The sequence below is a fragment of the Cherax quadricarinatus genome, chromosome 81 (assembly GCF_038502225.1).
Source record: "Cherax quadricarinatus isolate ZL_2023a chromosome 81, ASM3850222v1, whole genome shotgun sequence".
Classification (NCBI taxonomy): domain Eukaryota; kingdom Metazoa; phylum Arthropoda; class Malacostraca; order Decapoda; family Parastacidae; genus Cherax; species Cherax quadricarinatus.
The window spans coordinates 10,066,894-10,086,332 of record NC_091372.1 but is presented as its reverse complement, the minus strand read 5'-3'; the positions used below and the strand labels follow the sequence as shown (position 1 = coordinate 10,086,332).

Here is a 19,439-nt window from a genome sequence, read left to right as displayed (position 1 = left end):
ATAAATTATAGGAGTCCTCAGGTTGTTCTTCAACTCTATACATCCTTGGTTAGGCCTAATTTAGATTATGCTGCACAGTTTTGGTCACCGTATTACAGAATGGATATAAATGCTCTGGAAAATGTACAAAGGAGGATGACAAAGTTGATCCCATGTATCAGAAACCTTCCCTATGAGGATAGACTGAGGCCCTGAATCTGCACTCTCTAGAAAGACGTAGAATTAGGGGGGATATGATTGAGGTGTATAAATGGAAGACAGGAATAAATAAAGGGGATGTAAATAGTGTGCTGAAAATATCTAGCCTAGACAGGACTCGCAGAATTGGTTTTAAGTTGGAAAAATTCAGATTCAGTAAGGATATAGGAAAGTACTGGTTTGGTAATAGAGTTGTGGATGAGTGGAACAAACTCCCAAGTACCGTTATAGAGGCCAGAACGTTGTGTAGCTTTAAAAATAGGTTGGATAAATACATGAGTGGATGTGGGTGGGTGTGAGTTGGACCTGATAGCTTGTGCTACCAGGTCGGTTGCCGTGTTCCTCCCTTAAGTCAATGTGACCTGACCTGACTAGGTTGGGTGCATTGGCTTAAGCCGGTAGGAGACTTGGACCTGCCTCGCATGGGCCAGTAGGCCTGCTGCAGTGTTCCTTCGTTCTTATGTTCTTATGATAGTAAGGGCCATAATCACTAAAATTTAAAATATATATGACAAATTTGGAATAACCCAGTACAGTCCAGTACTGCGGCAGAGGCACTACACGTATTCCTTGACCTGATTTTCAATGTATGTATATATATATATATATATATATATATATATATATATATATATATATATATATATATATATATATATATATATATATATATATATATATATATATATATATATATATATATATATATATATATATATATGCAATAAGATCACAGTAAACAGGTGATTTCAAAATATGCAAAACAACCACTCTGAAAAGAATAGAGAAATTCCAAGCACTTTCGTGACTACTCACATAATGTGAGTAGTCACGAAAGCGCTTGGAATTTCTCTATTCTTTTCAGAGTGGTTGTTTTGCATATATATATATATATATATATATATATATATATATATATATATATATATATATATATATATATATATATATATATATATATATATATATATATATAGTGTACCATTTTCACTTGAGTGTCGGACCTTTTCTATATATAAACATGTTACTGTCGTGCCGAATAGGTAAAAATTGGTCTGTTATCATGAACTCATTTAAAAATAAGTGCTTTCTAAAATTTTCTCTTATAAGTTTAAAAATATTTTTTTTTCATTTATGTTAATGTAAAAATGAATAATTTTGTACCAAAGGAACATTAGAAAACTTACCTAACCTTATTATAACAAGCGCAATTTAGTTTAGCCTAATCTAACTAAATATATTGTTTTCGTTTTGTTCAGAATGATTTTTTTTGCGATTTTTGCCTTATTCGGCAAGAAGAGCGTTGCTATTTATGCCAAAATATCAAGTTTTACTTAAATGACACGACATTACCATCTCACATTTTGTATCTGCTGAAGAGGACTCCAGTTGGGGTCGAAATATACAGACCAATTTATTTTCCGTGTTTTTATCTCTGAGTTATTTCCTAAGATCGAAAAGTTTTCATTAATCTTTTATTGATTATTCATAAATTACTTGTATTTAGAAAATAGTATATAATATCAACATGTAAATGAGACCCGTGTGCTGTGTTTGGATCTTTTTTTTTTGAGAATTCTGGTCACTTAAACTTGTCATGAGTGTGACTAGCTCTACCTGGAGCTCATTACCTTTGTAACTAGTTCCTGATTGTGACCAGCTCTAGTTCATTACCTTTGTTACTTGTCCATGATTGTGACCAGCTCTAGTTCATTACCTTTGTAACTTGTCCATGATTGTGACCAGCTCTAGTTCATTACCTTTGTAACTTGTCCATGATTGTGGCCAGCTCTAGTTCATTACCTTTGTAACTTGTCCATGATTGTGGCCAGCTCTAGTTCATTACCTTTGTAACTTGTCCATGATTGTGACCAGCTCTAGTTCATTACCTTTGTAACTTGTCCATGATTGTGGCCAGCTCTAGTTCATTACCTTTGTAACTTGTTCATGATTGTGACCAGCTCTAGTTCATTACCTTTGTAACTTGTTAATGATTGTGACCAGATCTAGTTCATTACTTTTGTAACTTGTTAATGATTGTGACCAGATCTAGTTCATTACCTTTGTAACTTGTCCATGATTGTGACCAGCTCTAGTTCATTACCTTTGTAACTTGTCCAGGATTGTGACCAGCTCTAGTTCATTACCTATGTAACTTGTCCATGATTGTGACCAGCTCTAGTTCATTACCTTTGTAACTTATTAATGATTGTGACCAGATCTAGTTCATTACCTTTGTAACTTGTTAATGATTGTGACCAGCTCTAGTTCATTACCTTTGTAACTTGTCCATGATTGTGACCAGATCTAGTTCATTACCTTTGTAACTTGTTCATGATTGTGACCAGATCTAGTTCATTACCTTTGTAACTTGTTAATGATTGTGACCAGCTCTAGTTCATTACCTTTGTAACTTGTCCATGATTGTGACCAGATCTAGTTCATTACCTTTGTAACTTGTTCATGATTGTGACCAGATCTAGTTCATTACCTTTGTAATTTGTTCAGCTATCAAAACTTTGGAGTCCAGTCCCTGGACCAATCATGTACCTCTGTAATCTTTTGACTACCACCCACAGGCGGTAATAATAAGGATATCAACCCTTAAACTGTCCAAACGTACATGTACGTTGAGATGCTGCAGGCTCCCGAATGCGGTTCATTTTATATACGTACTTTCAAATGGGGAAAATCAAGGTCGGGGCACTACGTACGTAGATGTACGTTTGGACTTAAACTTAAAACTGAGATTGATCCATCAGAGACTGAATGTTTTGAAATAAATGCTTCGAGAAATGATTAGGTGAGGGTGAGGTGACTGCACCTGAGGGACTGATCACCTCTTTCTCCTCATCCTTCACCGTTCTTCTCTGTATTGGATTAATGAAGTCACTGTGTGGTGAAACGTTTCCTTAATAATGTTGCACAAGGAGGCCTGGTCACGGACCGGGCCGCGGGGGCGTTGCCCCCGGAACTCTCTCCAGGTAAACTCCAGTTATTCAACTTATTCAGCTTTGTCCTGGCGTCGCTCACTTCATCCTGGCGTCGCTCACTTCATCCTGGCGTCGCTCACTTCATCCTGGCGTCGCTCACTTCATCCTGGCGTCGCTCACTTCATCCCGGCGTCGCTCACTTCATCCCGGCGTCGCTCACTTCATCCCGGCGTCGCTCACTTCATCCTGGCGTCGCTCACTTCATCCTGGCATCGCTCACTTCATCCTGGCATCGCTCACTTCATCCTGGCGTCGCCCATTTCATCCTGGCATCGCTCACTTCATCCTGGCATCGCTCACTTCATCCTGGCATCGCTCACTTCATCCTGGCATCGCTCACTTCATCCTGGCATCGCTCACTTCATCCTGGCGTCGCCCATTTCATCCTGGCGTCGCCCATTTCATCCTGGCGTCGCTCACTTCATCCTGGCGTCGCTGACTTCATCCTGGCATCGCTGACTTCATCCTGGCATCGCTGACTTCATCCTGGCGTCGCCCATTTCATCCTGGCGTCGCCCATTTCATCCTGGCGTCGCTCACTTCATCCTGGCATCGCTGACTTCATCCTGGCGTCGCCCATTTCATCCTGGCGTCGCCCATTTCATCCTGGCGTCGCTCACTTCATCCTGGCATCCCTGACTTCATCCTGGCGTCGCCCATTTCATCCTGGCGTCGCTCACTTCATCCTGGCATCGCTGACTTCATCCTGGCATCGCTGACTTCATCCTGGCATCGCTGACTTCATCCTGGCATCGCTGACTTCATCCTGGCATCGCTGACTTCATCCTGGCATCGCTGACTTCATCCTGGCGTCGCCCATTTCATCCTGGCGTCGCCCATTTCATCCTGGCGTCGCTCACTTCATCCTGGCATCGCTGACTTCATCCTGGCATCGCTGACTTCATCCTGGCGTCGCCCATTTCATCCTGGCGTCGCCCATTTCATCCTGGCGTCGCTCACTTCATCCTGGCATCGCTCACTTCATCCTGGCATCGCTCACTTCATCCTGGCATCGCTCACTTCATCCTGGCGTCGCCCATTTCATCCTGGCGTCGCCCATTTCATCCTGGCATCGCTCACTTCATCCTGGCATCGCTCACTTCATCCTGGCATCGCTCACTTCATCCTGGCATCGCTCACTTCATCCTGGCATCGCTCACTTCATCCTGGCATCGCTCACTTCATCCTGGCATCGCTCACTTCATCCTGGCATCGCTCACTTCATCCTGGCGTCGCTCACTTCATCCTGGCGTCGCTCACTTCATCCTGGCATCGCTCACTTCATCCTGGCATCGCTCACTTCATCCTGGCGTCGCTCACTTCATCCTGGCATCGCTCACTTCATCCTGGCGTCGCTCACTTCATCCTGGCGTCGCTCACTTCATCCTGGCATCGCTCACTTCATCCTGGCATCGCTCACTTCATCCTGGCGTCGCTCACTTCATCCTGGCATCGCTCACTTCATCCTGGCATCGCTCACTTCATCCTGGCATCGCTCACTTCATCCTGGCATCGCTCACTTCATCCTGGCATCGCTCACTTCATCCTGGCGTCGCTCACTTCATCCTGGCGTCGCTCACTTCATCCTGGCATCGCTCACTTCATCCTGGCGTCGCCCATTTCATCCTGGCGTCGCTCACTTCATCCTGGCATCGCTCACTTCATCCTGGCGTCGCTCACTTCATCCTGGCATCGCTCACTTCATCCTGGCGTCGCTCATTTCATCCTGGCATCGCTCACTTCATCCTGGCATCGCTCACTTCATCCTGGCGTCGCTCATTTCATCCTGGCGTCGCTCACTTCATCCTGGCATCGCTCATTTCATCCTGGCATCGCTCACTTCATCCTGGCGTCGCTCACTTCATCCTGGCGTCGCTCACTTCATCCTGGCGTCGCTCACTTCATCCTGGCATCGCTCACTTCATCCTGGCGTCGCTCACTTCATCCTGGCGTCGCTCACTTCATCCTGGCGTCGCTCACTTCATCCTGGCGTCGCTCACTTCATCCTGGCGTCGCTCCACCTCATAAGATGGTTATAACTATTTCTGTGAATAACTGCTGGATGTTTTAGTTTCATAACTATTACGCCCCCCCCCCTGCCATGGTGTGGGTGCTAGTCAAAATATTACATAATGGGTCCTGGAGCTGGGAACCTGTCATGTAGGGGGGGTAATGATTGAATAGGATATAAGTGGGGAATATGGGAGTAAGCGGAGGGAGTCAGTAGGTAGGGGACAGGCGAGGTGGTAGGAGTGAGGTATGCAGAGGTAGGTAGGTCCTGTGACAGGTCAGTGGTGACCACCACGACACTCTCATTAACTCTACAATACTCACTAACATATGCCTCACCCACTCTTCACTCATATATAAACATAATAAAATATAAGAAATATGAATAGCAAGTAACAGGGACAGTGAATATTACTATTCTACTCAAACACAGTTTATTATTAAGTCTTTGTACAATAATATATTTGGGAACAGAACACTATTGTGGTTTAGATAAATGGGATGGTACACATAAGCAGTGAGACAGGGAACACAATCAACTTGACCAAAATGAATGTAACTTACAATATAGTTCAGAGGACAGTTCACTACAGGAAGCCACAGGTCCCAAGACCTACACAGCACGAGTACGACGCCAAGCCAGTACTCTGCCCAGTGCCTCCAACAGTCTCCTCCAGAGACTTCAGCAGCCTTCTCCCGAGCCCTGCACCCCAGCAGCAGCTCCGCTCGAATCTCTGCTCAGGAGCTCTGCACCCCGGCAGTAGCTCCGCTCGAGTCTCTGCTCAGAGCTCTGCACCCAGGCCAGAGCTCTGCCCGAATCTCCCGATCATGCTCTTCCTTGGGCTTTTATGGTGATCCAAGCACCCTCCACAACCACGTGTTGCGACCTGACGCCTATGTCTGAGGCGTCAAGAACAAAAGACCTCAGACGTGGGCGTGGCTACAGACGTTTTGCCAAGGCAAGGTGTGACCATATAATTGGTTAAATTAGGTCTCCCCAGAGAACTCACAAGCCCAGCTGGACTACATCACATCCCCCTTTCTCCCCCAATTTAAAATATCTGAGAACTAGGACAATTTGTCCTAGTTATTAGACTATTTTAATCCTAATCCCTTAAATCTATTACAATACAAAGACAAAATTATACATAATACAATTATATTTAATTACATATATTTCCCTCAACCTTCTCATCTACCACAAGGCAGCATAAACAGTACACCTGGCAGTTGACCAGCATAATAGTTGCTCTCTGGTGCAAAGCCTCCTTACCCGTCATTTCTCCTTAAACCTAAATATCGGGCTCCAGTGCCTTCCCTACTTCTACTAGAAATGCACTAGCCAATGCTAGTCACCCTCGCACGTTAACCATTGGGCCAAACCTCTCTAGGCTTCTATGGCGTGGAAAACTGCTCCAACGGGTTGCATTCTTTCAAGTAACTGCAACTGGACCACTTCACGACCACCAAGGTCGCATTTTCGGCACACTTCACATGCACACTACAACATCTGAAAATCGAGACAGGGCAGGCATCGCAGCTAAGACCCTCCATTATCCTATGCCACTACTAGGATTCACTGGCCTCATAAAACAAGGCGGCCGTAATCACTGGACCGTTTTCAAGGTCACCTTATTCCACACAGGTAACACTAACACTTCTGGCAAGTCAAAGTAGGCTGGGGACATCTCACACTCTTAATTGTCTCTCATGGCTGGCAGGGCATCCCCGCATACCGGTCGTACAGGTCGACCAGCAAGGCAGGATACACCTCCATACCGCTCTTGAAAGCAGGCTGGTCCCAGCAGCTGGAGTCCATCTCCGCGGCTCACGTCCTTCCACATCTCCAAGGATGGCAACTCCTTCATAGTAGATTCTCCTGTCCTGTCACACCAGCCAGAATCCCTCACACACCACTGCAGCATCACCGCCATCTCCTCTTGAGCTAGGCAGCATCGCAGCATCACAGCACGGCCACAGCATATCCATCACAGCACGGCCGTATCACAGCAGCACATAGCACGGCCGTATCACAGCAGCACACAGCACGGCCACAGCATCGCAGCACGGCTACAGCATCGCAGCACGGTCCCAGCATCACAGCACGGCCGCAGCGTCTCAACATCACAGCACGGCCGTAGCATCTCAACATCACAGCAGCACACAGCACGGCCACAGCATAGCAGCACGGCTACAGCATCTCAGCAGCATCACAGCAGCGGACATCAGCAGTAGCAGGCTATGGTCAGTTGCTCGAGGTGAGGTGAGGTCACTTCAGGTCATCAACAGCAGGTGCGGTCACCCATCCCTGGCAACTGCGAGTAACTGGCGGTCCGTGGGTGATGGTCACAGAGGCTGGGTGACGCAGACAGACACCCACTACACTGGATGACAGACCAGGGCAGCAATACATCTACTGGGGCACATCAGCTGGGTGACTGGGCATATCAGCTGGGTGACTGGGCACATCAGGTGGACAGCAATTATAGGCAACTCTTCAATGGGTGACAGTTGTGGGTGAGTCTTCCAAGGCGGGCTGGGTGACTTCTCATTCCTCTGTAAATATTCAATTTCGGCCAGTAATTGCTTCCCTCAAAAGTCTCACTCAAACACTGATATTCTCCACCATTTATCTCAAACCAACAACCAACTCCACCAAATATAATAATACAACCAAGCAATTATTCAGACCCACTGTCAAGAAAAGGTCAATTAAGATCACTAGGATTATAATATTATAATAACACACAAAATCAAATGGTAGCAAATGGTAGCATATGTATAACCGAGCAGTCAAAAATAAGGCACATGGGACTGGTTCCTACTATAAAAATAAGAAGAACCACCACCGCTTAGACACCATGTCATGTAGGGGGGGTAATGATTGAATAGGATATAAGTGGGGAATATGGGAGTAAGCGGAGGGAGTCAGTAGGTAGGGGACAGGCGAGGTGGTAGGAGTGAGGTATGCAGAGGTAGGTAGGTCCTGTGACAGGTCAGTGGTGACCACCACGACACTCTCATTAACTCTACAATACTCACTAACATATGCCTCACCCACTCTTCACTCATATATAAACATAATAAAATATAAGAAATATGAATAGCAAGTAACAGGGACAGTGAATATTACTATTCTACTCAAACACAGTTTATTATTAAGTCTTTGTACAATAATATATTTGGGAACAGAACACTATTGTGGTTTAGATAAATGGGATGGTACACATAAGCAGTGAGACAGGGAACACAATCAACTTGACCAAAATGAATGTAACTTACAATATAGTTCAGAGGACAGTTCACTACAGGAAGCCACAGGTCCCAAGACCTACACAGCACGAGTACGACGCCAAGCCAGTACTCTGCCCAGTGCCTCCAACAGTCTCCTCCAGAGACTTCAGCAGCCTTCTCCCGAGCCCTGCACCCCAGCAGCAGCTCCGCTCGAATCTCTGCTCAGGAGCTCTGCACCCCGGCAGCAGCTCCGCTCGAGTCTCTGCTCAGAGCTCTACACCCAGGCCAGAGCTCTGCCCGAATCTCCCGATCATGCTCTTCCTTGGGCTTTTATGGTGATCCAAGCACCCTCCACAACCACGTGTTGCGACCTGACGCCTATGTCTGAGGCGTCAAGAACAAAAGACCTCAGACGTGGGCGTGGCTACAGACGTTTTGCCAAGGCAAGGTGTGACCATATAATTGGTTAAATTAGGTCTCCCCAGAGAACTCACAAGCCCAGCTGGACTACATCACAAACCAACACTTTGTTTAAAGTACATGTACAAGGTATACAAGTACATGTACAAGGTATACAGACCGTAGCTGACATCAATGCCACGTAGTCAAATCGTTATAGCTGTGACTATGATTTTTAAAGAGGTGGACCGGTAAGCCAGCGGAATGTCTCGGTCAGATGACCAAAAGCTTCAGCTGTGGGTCATCATGTGACTAAGACCCGGGTCAGGAAACACTTTTCAATAATTTGTTTATATATCTCGTATAAAAATTTAATAATTTGCCGTCTCCGTGAGTATAAAACAACTATAGTATTTCCATAATAATCTGTATTATTATTATTAAAAAAAATTACACTGACAAGCTTTAGACAATAACATTAACAATAGTAAAAAGTGGTGGAGTGGTAAGCCAGTGGAAGGCCTCGGTCAGATGACCAAAAGCTCCAGCGGCGGGTCATCACATGACTAAGACCCACGTCAGGAAACACTTAACGTTTCCTCCTAACAATTACTTAACCTAGCCAGTGGGATACTCAACAAAATTTACAAGACCAAATCACACTTTCTCCAAAAGAATTTGATTCTGTAATATAATTTACCACTGATGATTTACAAGTTAAGAATATAACTTAATTATTTTTTTATCCCAAGCTTATGTACACTGAGAAGTGTTTGCCTTTTAGTGTGTGAATATACTGAGTTGAGTCCCAATTTAAGTAATTTATGTGTTTTTGACTTGTGATAAACGGGTTATATAAAACCTCAATGACCCTTAGCGTAGTTAAAAGCTGTAAACCCAATTAACCAACTCTATATTTAAACTTATAGGTACGTTTCTTGCTCTCTCTCTGTATATATATATATATATATAGTATATATATATATATATATATATATATATATATATATATATATATATATATATATATATATATATATATATATATATATATATATATATATATATATATATATATATATATATATATATTCTACAAATCACTGAGCAGAATATGTATAAGACTCGCGCGTGTGGGCACATTTTTTCCCCGTGAGGAGCAGAACGTCTATACTCTATTTTTCATAGGAAAAAACTGAATATAGAAGAAAGATTCCATAATGAAGAACGTAAAGTAGATTTTCTTGTCGTAATGATGCTTCACAACACTTGTTGTGGATAATAAGCCAGTGACTAGCAAAACTAGACACTTCAATCAACCTACGACAGTAGGTCTTTGTGGTGGGTTTAGGTAGAAGTATTGGTCACTGGAGAAGTATTGGTCACAGTTGTTGCAATAGGCTTCGGTGTTGGGTCTAAAATCCTAAGTGGAGGAATAAATTAGTGTAGTAAGCCTAAGTGGGGAATCCAGTTGGGGTTTAGGCCTCGGGGTGGGACTAGTTACTGAAGGATGCGTCGTGGATGGACTGTGGTGGAGGGACCGGTTTCTGTGGTGGAACCGGTCTCTACTGTGGAGGAACCGGTCTCTGTTGTAGAGGAACCGGTCTCTGTTGTGGAGGAACCGGTTTCTGTTGTGGAGGAACCGGTCTCCGAGGTAGAGGAACCAGTTTTTGTAGTGGTGGTGGTGAGTATTGTAGTTCCAGCAGCCAACTTACTGGAGAGAGATTCGTTCTTTCTTGAACCGCTTGAGTCCTCCTTCGGCTGTTGACAATATGAATAACAATTTTTAAAGCAATATATGTAACTTAATTTACTGACAAAATTCACCCCCCCACTCAAAAAAAATAGGATTAGGGAGAATAACTAGAAAATTTTGCAGACCAGTAGCTTGCTCAAATTTAGAGGAAGAGACAGGTACAATACCGTGATTGGAATACAAAAATAACCCACACATACGAAAGAGAAGCTTATGACGACCTTTCGGTCTGACTTGGACCCTTTACAGTCAGTGTCACTTTGTAAATGGTCCAAGTCGGACCGAAACGTCGTCGTAAGCTCCTCTCTCCTACGTGCGGGTTATTTGTATATTGCCCAAATTTAGGTATACGTCACAATTTATAAGGATAGTAGCCTAATACATCTTTTGAATAGAGTCATCAGCCTAGAGGGATTAGTACTAAATTACACACGAAAATCACTCCCTATGAAAGCAAAAGACTCGGCAGGAGATGCAACATTCCCCAATGAAAAGCAGGGGCGCCACGAGTACACTGAGAGACAACACAATAAGTGTCCGGGGCCCAAGACTGTTCAACTGCCTCCCAGCAAACATAAGGAGGATTACCAAAACACCCTTGACTGTCTTCAAGAAGGCACTGGACAGGCACCTAAAGTCAGTACCTGATCAACCGGTCTTTGGTGCGTACCTCAGTTCGCGTGAGGCCAGCAGTAACAGCCTGGTTGATCAGACCTGTTGTCCTGTTCACCTAACAGCAAATAGGTACCTGGGTGTTAGTCGACTGGTGTGGGTCGCCCTGATCCACCACGAGGGGGTGGCTACAATATATAGGTCATAATTATAACCTATTTTTTTGATAGGGTGGTCCAGTAAACCAGCAGAAGACTTTGGTCAATGACCAAAACCTTTAGTGGCAGGCCACTGTATGACCAAGACCCGCGTCAGGAAACACCTTTCCTGTTTCCTGACGAATCTTACCTAACCTATCCAGAAGATGGGGCTCTAATAAATGATAAGAGAGGAAGCAATGATAACACTGTACCTTAAGGGCTGTAGTATCCTTGTCGTCCTGCGCCTCTGTGCCTCGGACTGGCCTAGAGTGGCTGCCCTGAAGGGAGGATTATATTATTATTTTAATATATATATATATATATATATATATATATATATATATATATATATATATATATATATATATATATATATACATTGTCTCTACGTCCACAGCAGGACTCGAACCTGCTAACTCTGTATCAGAGTCCATAGTACTTTACCACAGAGCTAGACCCAGGATAAGTATGAGCACTTAGCCGAAGCTAAGTGATGTTACCCCATACCCCCGGGCACCAAGCTCGTTTTGAAAGTTATTTCATCGAATCCTGCCACTTAAAAAATTATAGTCTCAAAACTCCAGACCGTCGCGTTAGCCACTGGACCAGCTAGCCACAATATGATTCGTCCAACTAAGTATATTTCTACACCATAGGAAGGTTAGCATAGGCCACCACTGTGACCACAAATGCAAGTTTTTACAGACGAATCTCCAGCTAGCGTGGCCGTGACGAACTCTAGCTCAAGTCCCCTCAAAGCCGTCTTCCTATGGTGTAGAAATATACCTAGATGGACGAATCTTATTGTGGCTAACTGGTCCAGAGGCTAACGCGACGGTCTGGAGTTTTGAGACTCTCTGACCGCGGATTCTATCCCCACCCGTGGTATGGTTTAAGATAAGATAAGATTTCGTTCGGATTTTTAACCCCGGAGGGTTAGTCACCCAGGATAACCCAAGAAAGTCAGTGCGTCATCAAGGACTGTCTAACTTATTTCCATTGGGGTCCTTAATCTTGTCCCCCAGGATGCGACCCACACCAGTCGACTAACACCCAGGTACCTATTTGCTGCTAGGTGAACAGGACAACAGGTGTAAGGAAACGTGTCGAAATGTTTCCACCCGCCGGGAATCGAACCCGAGCCCTCCGTGTGTGAAGCGGGAGCTTTAGCCACCAGGCCACCGGGCCTGTAAATGAGCCGAGTTACAGTAGGTTCTTAGCTTGTAAACTAGGAGTTAGGAGAACAATTAATGGACTGCAAATGAGTTACGGTAGCATAAGTTACACTGTAATGACAGCAATTAACTAGGGTGGTAGTTGAGCTTTTGCAAGCACTGTAACGATAAAAACTATCACCTGCTACCAAAACATCATCCAGAATGAAAACTTATTCTTCCGAAGTTGTCATTATATTAGGAAATTTAACGCAGTAAAACGAAAAACGAAATAGACTTACCTCGCTACTGAGCAAGTCGCTGAGTTTGGTCTCTTCTCCCTTGCTGGAAGTGTCGGCCTGTGCGCTGGGCTCGTTTGCTGCTTCATCAGTCAAGGTAGAGTTGGAGCGACCTGCACCCTGCGAACAAAACAAGAGATTATTATTATTATTATTATTGTTGTTATTATTATTATTATTATTATTATTATTATTATTATTATTATTATTATTATTATTATTATTATTATTATTATTATTATTATTATTACTCTTATCATTATTACTTTCATTATTATTCTCATTACAATTATTATTACTCATCATTATTATAATTGTTATTAGAATTATATTTATTAATTATATTTATTATTAGATTATTATAATTATTATTAATCAGGGGAAGTATTAGACACATTAGGTATTATATAAAACCTGGAATATGAGAAATAATCAGGTTGGATTTAAGGGTTGGTAGCTGCAACTCCTTGGATCAAGAGCCCTTCATTAGATATTAAGGACATCAAATCACTAGAGGGTAATTTACACTATGATAATTATACTCATGTATACCTGTGGCTAAATAAACTTACTAACGGAAATTTATAAAGAAAAATATTATACATGATAAAAGTAGATGGGTTTGGGGTGCATAATAAATATATAGAATGAAAATAATTATTGAAAAAAGTGTTTACATGGCGCCTTGAGAAGAATGGAGTTGGGCGGCGACCTTGAGGACCACGGACGGGTGTTTCTTCGTTATCGTGGGTGTCTGTCGTTGAGGCGTCAGCCTCAGGAGCGTCAGCGTCGATGGGTGAAGATTCCAATCGTGTTGAATCACTGCCACTGGATGCGTCGTCTTGGTCTCTCTGTGCGTCAGTTAAGGGGCGTCGTTCAGGAACGGTGCGACGGGGGCTGTCTGTGTCGTCTCTGTCCCCTTGGATGGCTGCCAGTGAGGCTCGTCGTTCAGAAACAGTGCGACGGAAGCTGGTTGTGTCGTCCTGGTTGCCCTCTGTGTCTGGAGAAGCGGTCACAGGCCGGTGTCGTTGAGATAACAAGCTGGGCTTCAGGTTTCTGACGGTGGTTTCAGTAGTAGTGGTGGTGTCACTTCCTCCATCTTCAGCTGTGAGACGAAGAGGAAACTTGGATAAGAGATTAAAGAACGACAGCGTCAGTGTCCCCGTAAGTCTGGAACCATGGGGGATGGGGGGAATAAAAAAGAAGGCAATAATAAAGATTTTTATTGAAAGGGGGTTTAATATGTCCGTTATTATTATTGATATATGAAGGAAAAATGAAATATTCAGTTAGGAATGGAACAAAGTCTCTCTCTCTCTCTCTTCCACTCTCTCTCTCTTCCACTCTCTCTCTCTCTTCCACTATCTCACTCTTCCACTCTCTCTCTAACGTTTATTACATACTAATGCATGTGATATGATGAGGATTTTACATACATATATGTGGTGGTCTGTTTTTTAACAATGTATAAAATCTAGGCATCACAATGTACATACTCTGAGAGTAAAGTGTTCTTGTCTGGAAGCGCAAAAGTTACTTGCAGCCTTAATAACACGTTAGTAGATAGACGTTAAACCCCCATTAACCGACCAGCTAGCCTTGGTAAGACGGCAGATGTCTGTTGCAGAAGACACTTACTCCGTTTATTAACTAAAATAGGATATAAAACCAACATAACGACATCGACATTATTTCGTGTCCCCTGATGATTCGACCAGCTCGCTCAGTCAAAATAAAAACAATGAAAAAATGAAGAATAAATACTCAAACGTTTTCAGAGGTCTCAAAATTTGTTCCCGACGCCGATATAGTACCGTTTTAGATTTTTAAGCCTATTACATGATGGCCATTTAGGCTGCATGTCATCTATACCCTAATTTTTAAAGGGGTGGAGTGGTGAGCCAGTGGAAGGCCTCGGTCAGATGACTAAAAGCTCCAGTTGCGGGTCATCATATGACTAAGACCCGCGTCAGGAAACAATTGTCCTGTTTCCTGACAAACCTTACCTAACCTACGAATACTTTAACACTTAAAATAGTAATTACCACAGCATTAAATTCCACCAGGACACGAATACTCATACTATCACACACATACACATCCAACATACATTAGTTAGTTCTTCACAATGATCCGGGAGGGACTAAAATATCATCTAGTGTCTTCAACATTTGGATTCAAAGCTCACAGGGCTATTCTGTCAGTCGACTGAAAATCATGAAATGGTACCAAGAGCCAGGTTGTTAGGTGAGATTTGTCAGGAAACAGGACAAGTGTTTCCTGACGCGGGTCTTAGTCATATGATGAACCACAGCTGGAGCTTTTGACCATCTGGCCGAGGTCTTCCCCTGGCTTACCGGTCCACCCCGGAAACCCCCCGCAAAGTCGTATAGGTAATTGCTTGTATATAAGCGGAGTGAAACCTGAAAAACAACTTAGACAAAAGAAATTTAAATATACAAAAGAACTCTATACACTGAAATATGTCTGAGAGATATCTTACTTTTTTTTTATTATTGGAGTTGCTGTAAATCTGTCATTTTAACCCAAGCAAGTTTAGAGCCTAGCATAAAATAAGCAGTGTGTAAGTTTTTTGTCAATTTTGATAAGCATTGGAATAAAAGTTTAATATTTGATTCATAAAACGTGATAGTCATGTTTATATTTTAGAGGAAACTTATGACGAGGTTTCGGCCCATTTTGAACCATTGTCAAGTCACAAATGAACGAGGCAATGAACAGATCACAAAACAGGTCGAGAAGAGGGAAGGGAAAGATGAAAGAAGTAGAGACATAACACAGAGTATCAATAGCAGTAAGGACAATAATATTATTGTTTCAGCTATGGTATTGTGACTTTTATTCATTCCGATCATATTTATATCACAGTTTGTATATACATGTATTAACATTTACAAAACTAATATTACGTCCGCCTGACATGGTACCTCTAACAATCTCTGATCAGGATGTATAAAGAGATGTAATCCTAGTGCTGAGCATCCTTTCTAGTGACCTCGATGGCTAGCGCACTCAGCTCACACACTGAGGTACGGAGATCGAATCTCCGGTACGGCTGGAAAACATTAGGGGCGTGTTTCCATAAGACACTTGCTGTCCATGTTTACCCATCATTATAAAATAAGTACCTGGGTGTTAGTGGACTGGTGTGAGTCGCATCCTGGGACACAACTGACCTAATTTGAGGGAAATGATCAGCATAACAAGCGGCTTTCTATATAATAGTATGTCATTGATGTCAAGCTAGACCTGTATACCTTGTACATTATTTATTATTAAAGATTCGCCGGTATTCTCCCGGCCCGGGCCTTTTCCAAGTGGTGGCCCGGCCTTGGCTCCCTCTTTAAGGAATTAAGTCACTCTGTCTGACTTTTTTGGGTTATCCCAGGTTCTCTACACATATGCTGCTATGTATGATAATTCCATGTAACTGTATTTGTGTATACCTGAATAAACTTACTTACTTTAGGGAGTGTCTGAGACCTAAGTCTCCCATGGAAGGAGGCACAAGTACCTCCTCATCTTTGGGACCAACTGTCTTCAGGCCTAGCCACAAGCTAGGCCTCTCTGGTCTGTCATCCTCGCCCCAAGGGGGCTAATGGGAATGACAGTCTCATGAGCTGCAAGCTCTGTCTCAGGCACCTACCCTGCCCAAGAAGGGTTAGGCATGGTGTCGATCCCCCTTGTATATGCACTTGTAGTAAATATATATTAGATTCTACTTACTCGGAGCAGCAGTTACCAGCCCAGCAAGAAGCACAGCCGACAGAGATATGGAGAGCCTCATGTTGTACCCTCACGTTCCACTCTCACTCTCAGAAGTGAACTGTCTTGCCCGTTGCAGCTATTTATATGTACTTGAGAATGCCAGGTGTCATCACGGAACAAAGTACTGCTGTGCACTCAAGGGACAATATTAAATTAATTGTTGTTCGAAAGGTTTGTTCAAATGTGTGTTTACGACTGTATAGGGATGTAATGGAACATATTCTTGATGTGTATTTGTTATTAAGTGTTTGAATTTATTAAGCAGTAATACTTTCAGTATTGATTGCTTCTGACGTAATGTAAATACGGTCAAGGAGAATTCTTATAAGTGTAGACTATATACGCTCATATACTTTCAGTACGTGTGTGCGTATGTCTTACAGTAATACACATACGTACACACGTGAAGAAAATACAGGCATAGAGTAAGCTTTATTTGGCACAACGTTTCGCTCTCATGAAAAGCTTCATCAGATTTAAGAAAAAGCGCTGCACAACGCGAAACGTCTTTAAAACTAAAGAAAAGGCTATTTCTGTTTTCACAATTCATGTTGTCAGTACATCTTCGTATTCACAGAAGTGCCCTAAACCTCAAAAGACCAGCAATCACTGGTTCCTGGCGTCTTGGAACCTATCATACCAAGACGCACACTATCATTACATCAATATGTAAGTTCATGCAAGTACATTAACAATCTTTGGATGATACCAGTCATCTTGCATGATAACAAATGTGTGAATTAGTTAGGATAACTCTCAGAAAAGGTGAAACTGACTTATTGTCGTTGGGGTTCTTGTATAGCGCACTCAGCTCACACACTGAAGTCCCTGGGTCGATCCCAGGTACAGGTGGAAATATTAGGACGTGTTTCCTTAAGACACCTGCTGTCCCTGTTCATCTGTCAGTGAAATAGGTACCTGAGTATTAGTCGACTGGTGTGGGTTGCATCCTGGGGACAAAATTGACCTAATTTGCCCGAAATGTTCAGCATAACATGGGGCTTTCTATATAGTAGTATGTCATTGATGTCAGCTAGGAATGTATACCTTGTACATGTATACTTATAGAAATAAAGATTATTATTATTTATTATGGTGTACAAAATAGTTACCCTCCACACCTTCCTTGTTTCACTCATTTCGATTTCTTACAAACTATGATACTGAGAAAATCATGAGGCTTATCTGCGTTTAGGCTTCCACATATAACCTCTTGATACTTGTTAGAAATAGCCTATATCTGTTTACTTTGTTGAATTATCTGAGTATCTTTCACATCGTTATCATGCCTCCCCTGTTGTTTCTTTCTCCTTGATTCGCCTGTACTCTCCCGGCCTGGATCTTTTCCAGATGGTGACCCGACCTTGGCTTCCTGTCTTGGGAGTGTCTGAGACTTATGTCTGCTATGGGAGGAGGTACAGGTACCTCCTCATCCTCTGGGACCAACTGTCCCCAGTCCTAGCCCCACAGCACCGTGTCTTCCTTTGCAGATGACACCCGAATCTGCATGACAGTGTCTTCCATTGCAGACACTGCAAGGCTCCAGGCGGACATCAACCAAATCTTTCAGTGGGCTGCAGAAAACAATATGAAGTTCAACGATGAGAAATTTCAATTACTCAGATATGGTAAACATGAGGAAATTAAATCTTCATCAGAGTACAAAACAAATTCTGGCCACAAAATAGAGCGAAACACCAACGTCAAAGACCTGGGAGTGATTATGTCGGAGGATCTCACCTTCAAGGACCATAACATTGTATCAATCGCATCTGCTAGAAAAATGACAGGATGGATAATGAGAACCTTCAAAACTAGGGAGGCCAAGCCCATGATGACACTCTTCAGGTCACTTGTTCTATCTAGGCTGGAATATTGCTGCACTCTAACAGCACCTTTCAAGGCAGGTGAAATTGCCGACCTAGAAAATGTACAGAGAACTTTCACGGCGCGCATAACGGAGATAAAACACCTCAATTACTGGGAGCGCTTGAGGTTTCTAAACCTGTATTCCCTGGAACGCAGGAGGGAGAGATACATGATTATATACACCTGGAAAATCCTAGAGGGACTAGTACCGAACTTGCACACGAAAATCACTCACTACGAAAGCAAAAGACTTGGCAGACGATGCACCATCCCCCCAATGAAAAGCAGGGGTGTCACTAGCACGTTAAGAGACCATACAATAAGTGTCAGGGGACCGAGACTGTTCAACTGCCTCCCAGCACACATAAGGGGGATTACCAACAGACCCCTGGCAGTCTTCAAGCTGGCACTGGACAAGCACCTAAAGGCAGTTCCTGATCAGCCGGGCTGTGGCTCGTACGTTGGTTTGCGTGCAGCCAGCAGCAACAGCCTGGTTGATCAGGCGCTGATCCACCAGGAGGCCTGGTCACAGACCGGGCCGCGGGGGCGTTGACCCCCGAAACTCTCTCCAGGTAAACTCCAGGTAAACATTCCCCGCCCTCATGGGGCTCGTAGGGAGAAGCTGGGCCTCTGGTCTGCCATCTTCCCCACCCCAGGGGGAGTCGTGGGAGTAGTGTTCGCCTTCTTACTGGCTTCTTCTTCTTGATTCGCCGGTACTCTCCCGGTCCGGGTCTTTTCCAGATGGTGACCCGACCTTGGCCCCCTGTCGTGGGAGTATGTGAAACCTGTCTCCCATGGGAGCAAGTACGCACGTACAAGTACACCTAATCTTTCCCTTCCACCCCTTAAAAATTAAATCTAAATGAAAATTAAAAAAAAAAACAGTTTATATATTCTGTAAATACTACTACTACTACTACTACTAC

General features: G+C 43.4%; 1 protein-coding gene across 1 annotated transcript; it reads right to left on the bottom strand.

Moving 5' to 3' along the window:
• Positions 1-10,154: 10,154 nt before the first annotated feature.
• LOC128699833 (mucin-21) lies at positions 10,155-16,739 on the bottom strand. The gene is made up of 5 exons (XM_053792610.2): positions 16,603-16,739; positions 13,533-13,960; positions 12,859-12,975; positions 11,615-11,680; positions 10,155-10,595 (listed from the first exon to the last, which is right to left on the bottom strand). The coding sequence occupies exons 1-5, from the start codon at positions 16,661-16,663 to the stop codon at positions 10,335-10,337; spliced, it is 933 nt and encodes a 310-aa protein (XP_053648585.1). The 5' UTR covers positions 16,664-16,739; the 3' UTR covers positions 10,155-10,334.
• Positions 16,740-19,439: the final 2,700 nt, after the last annotated feature.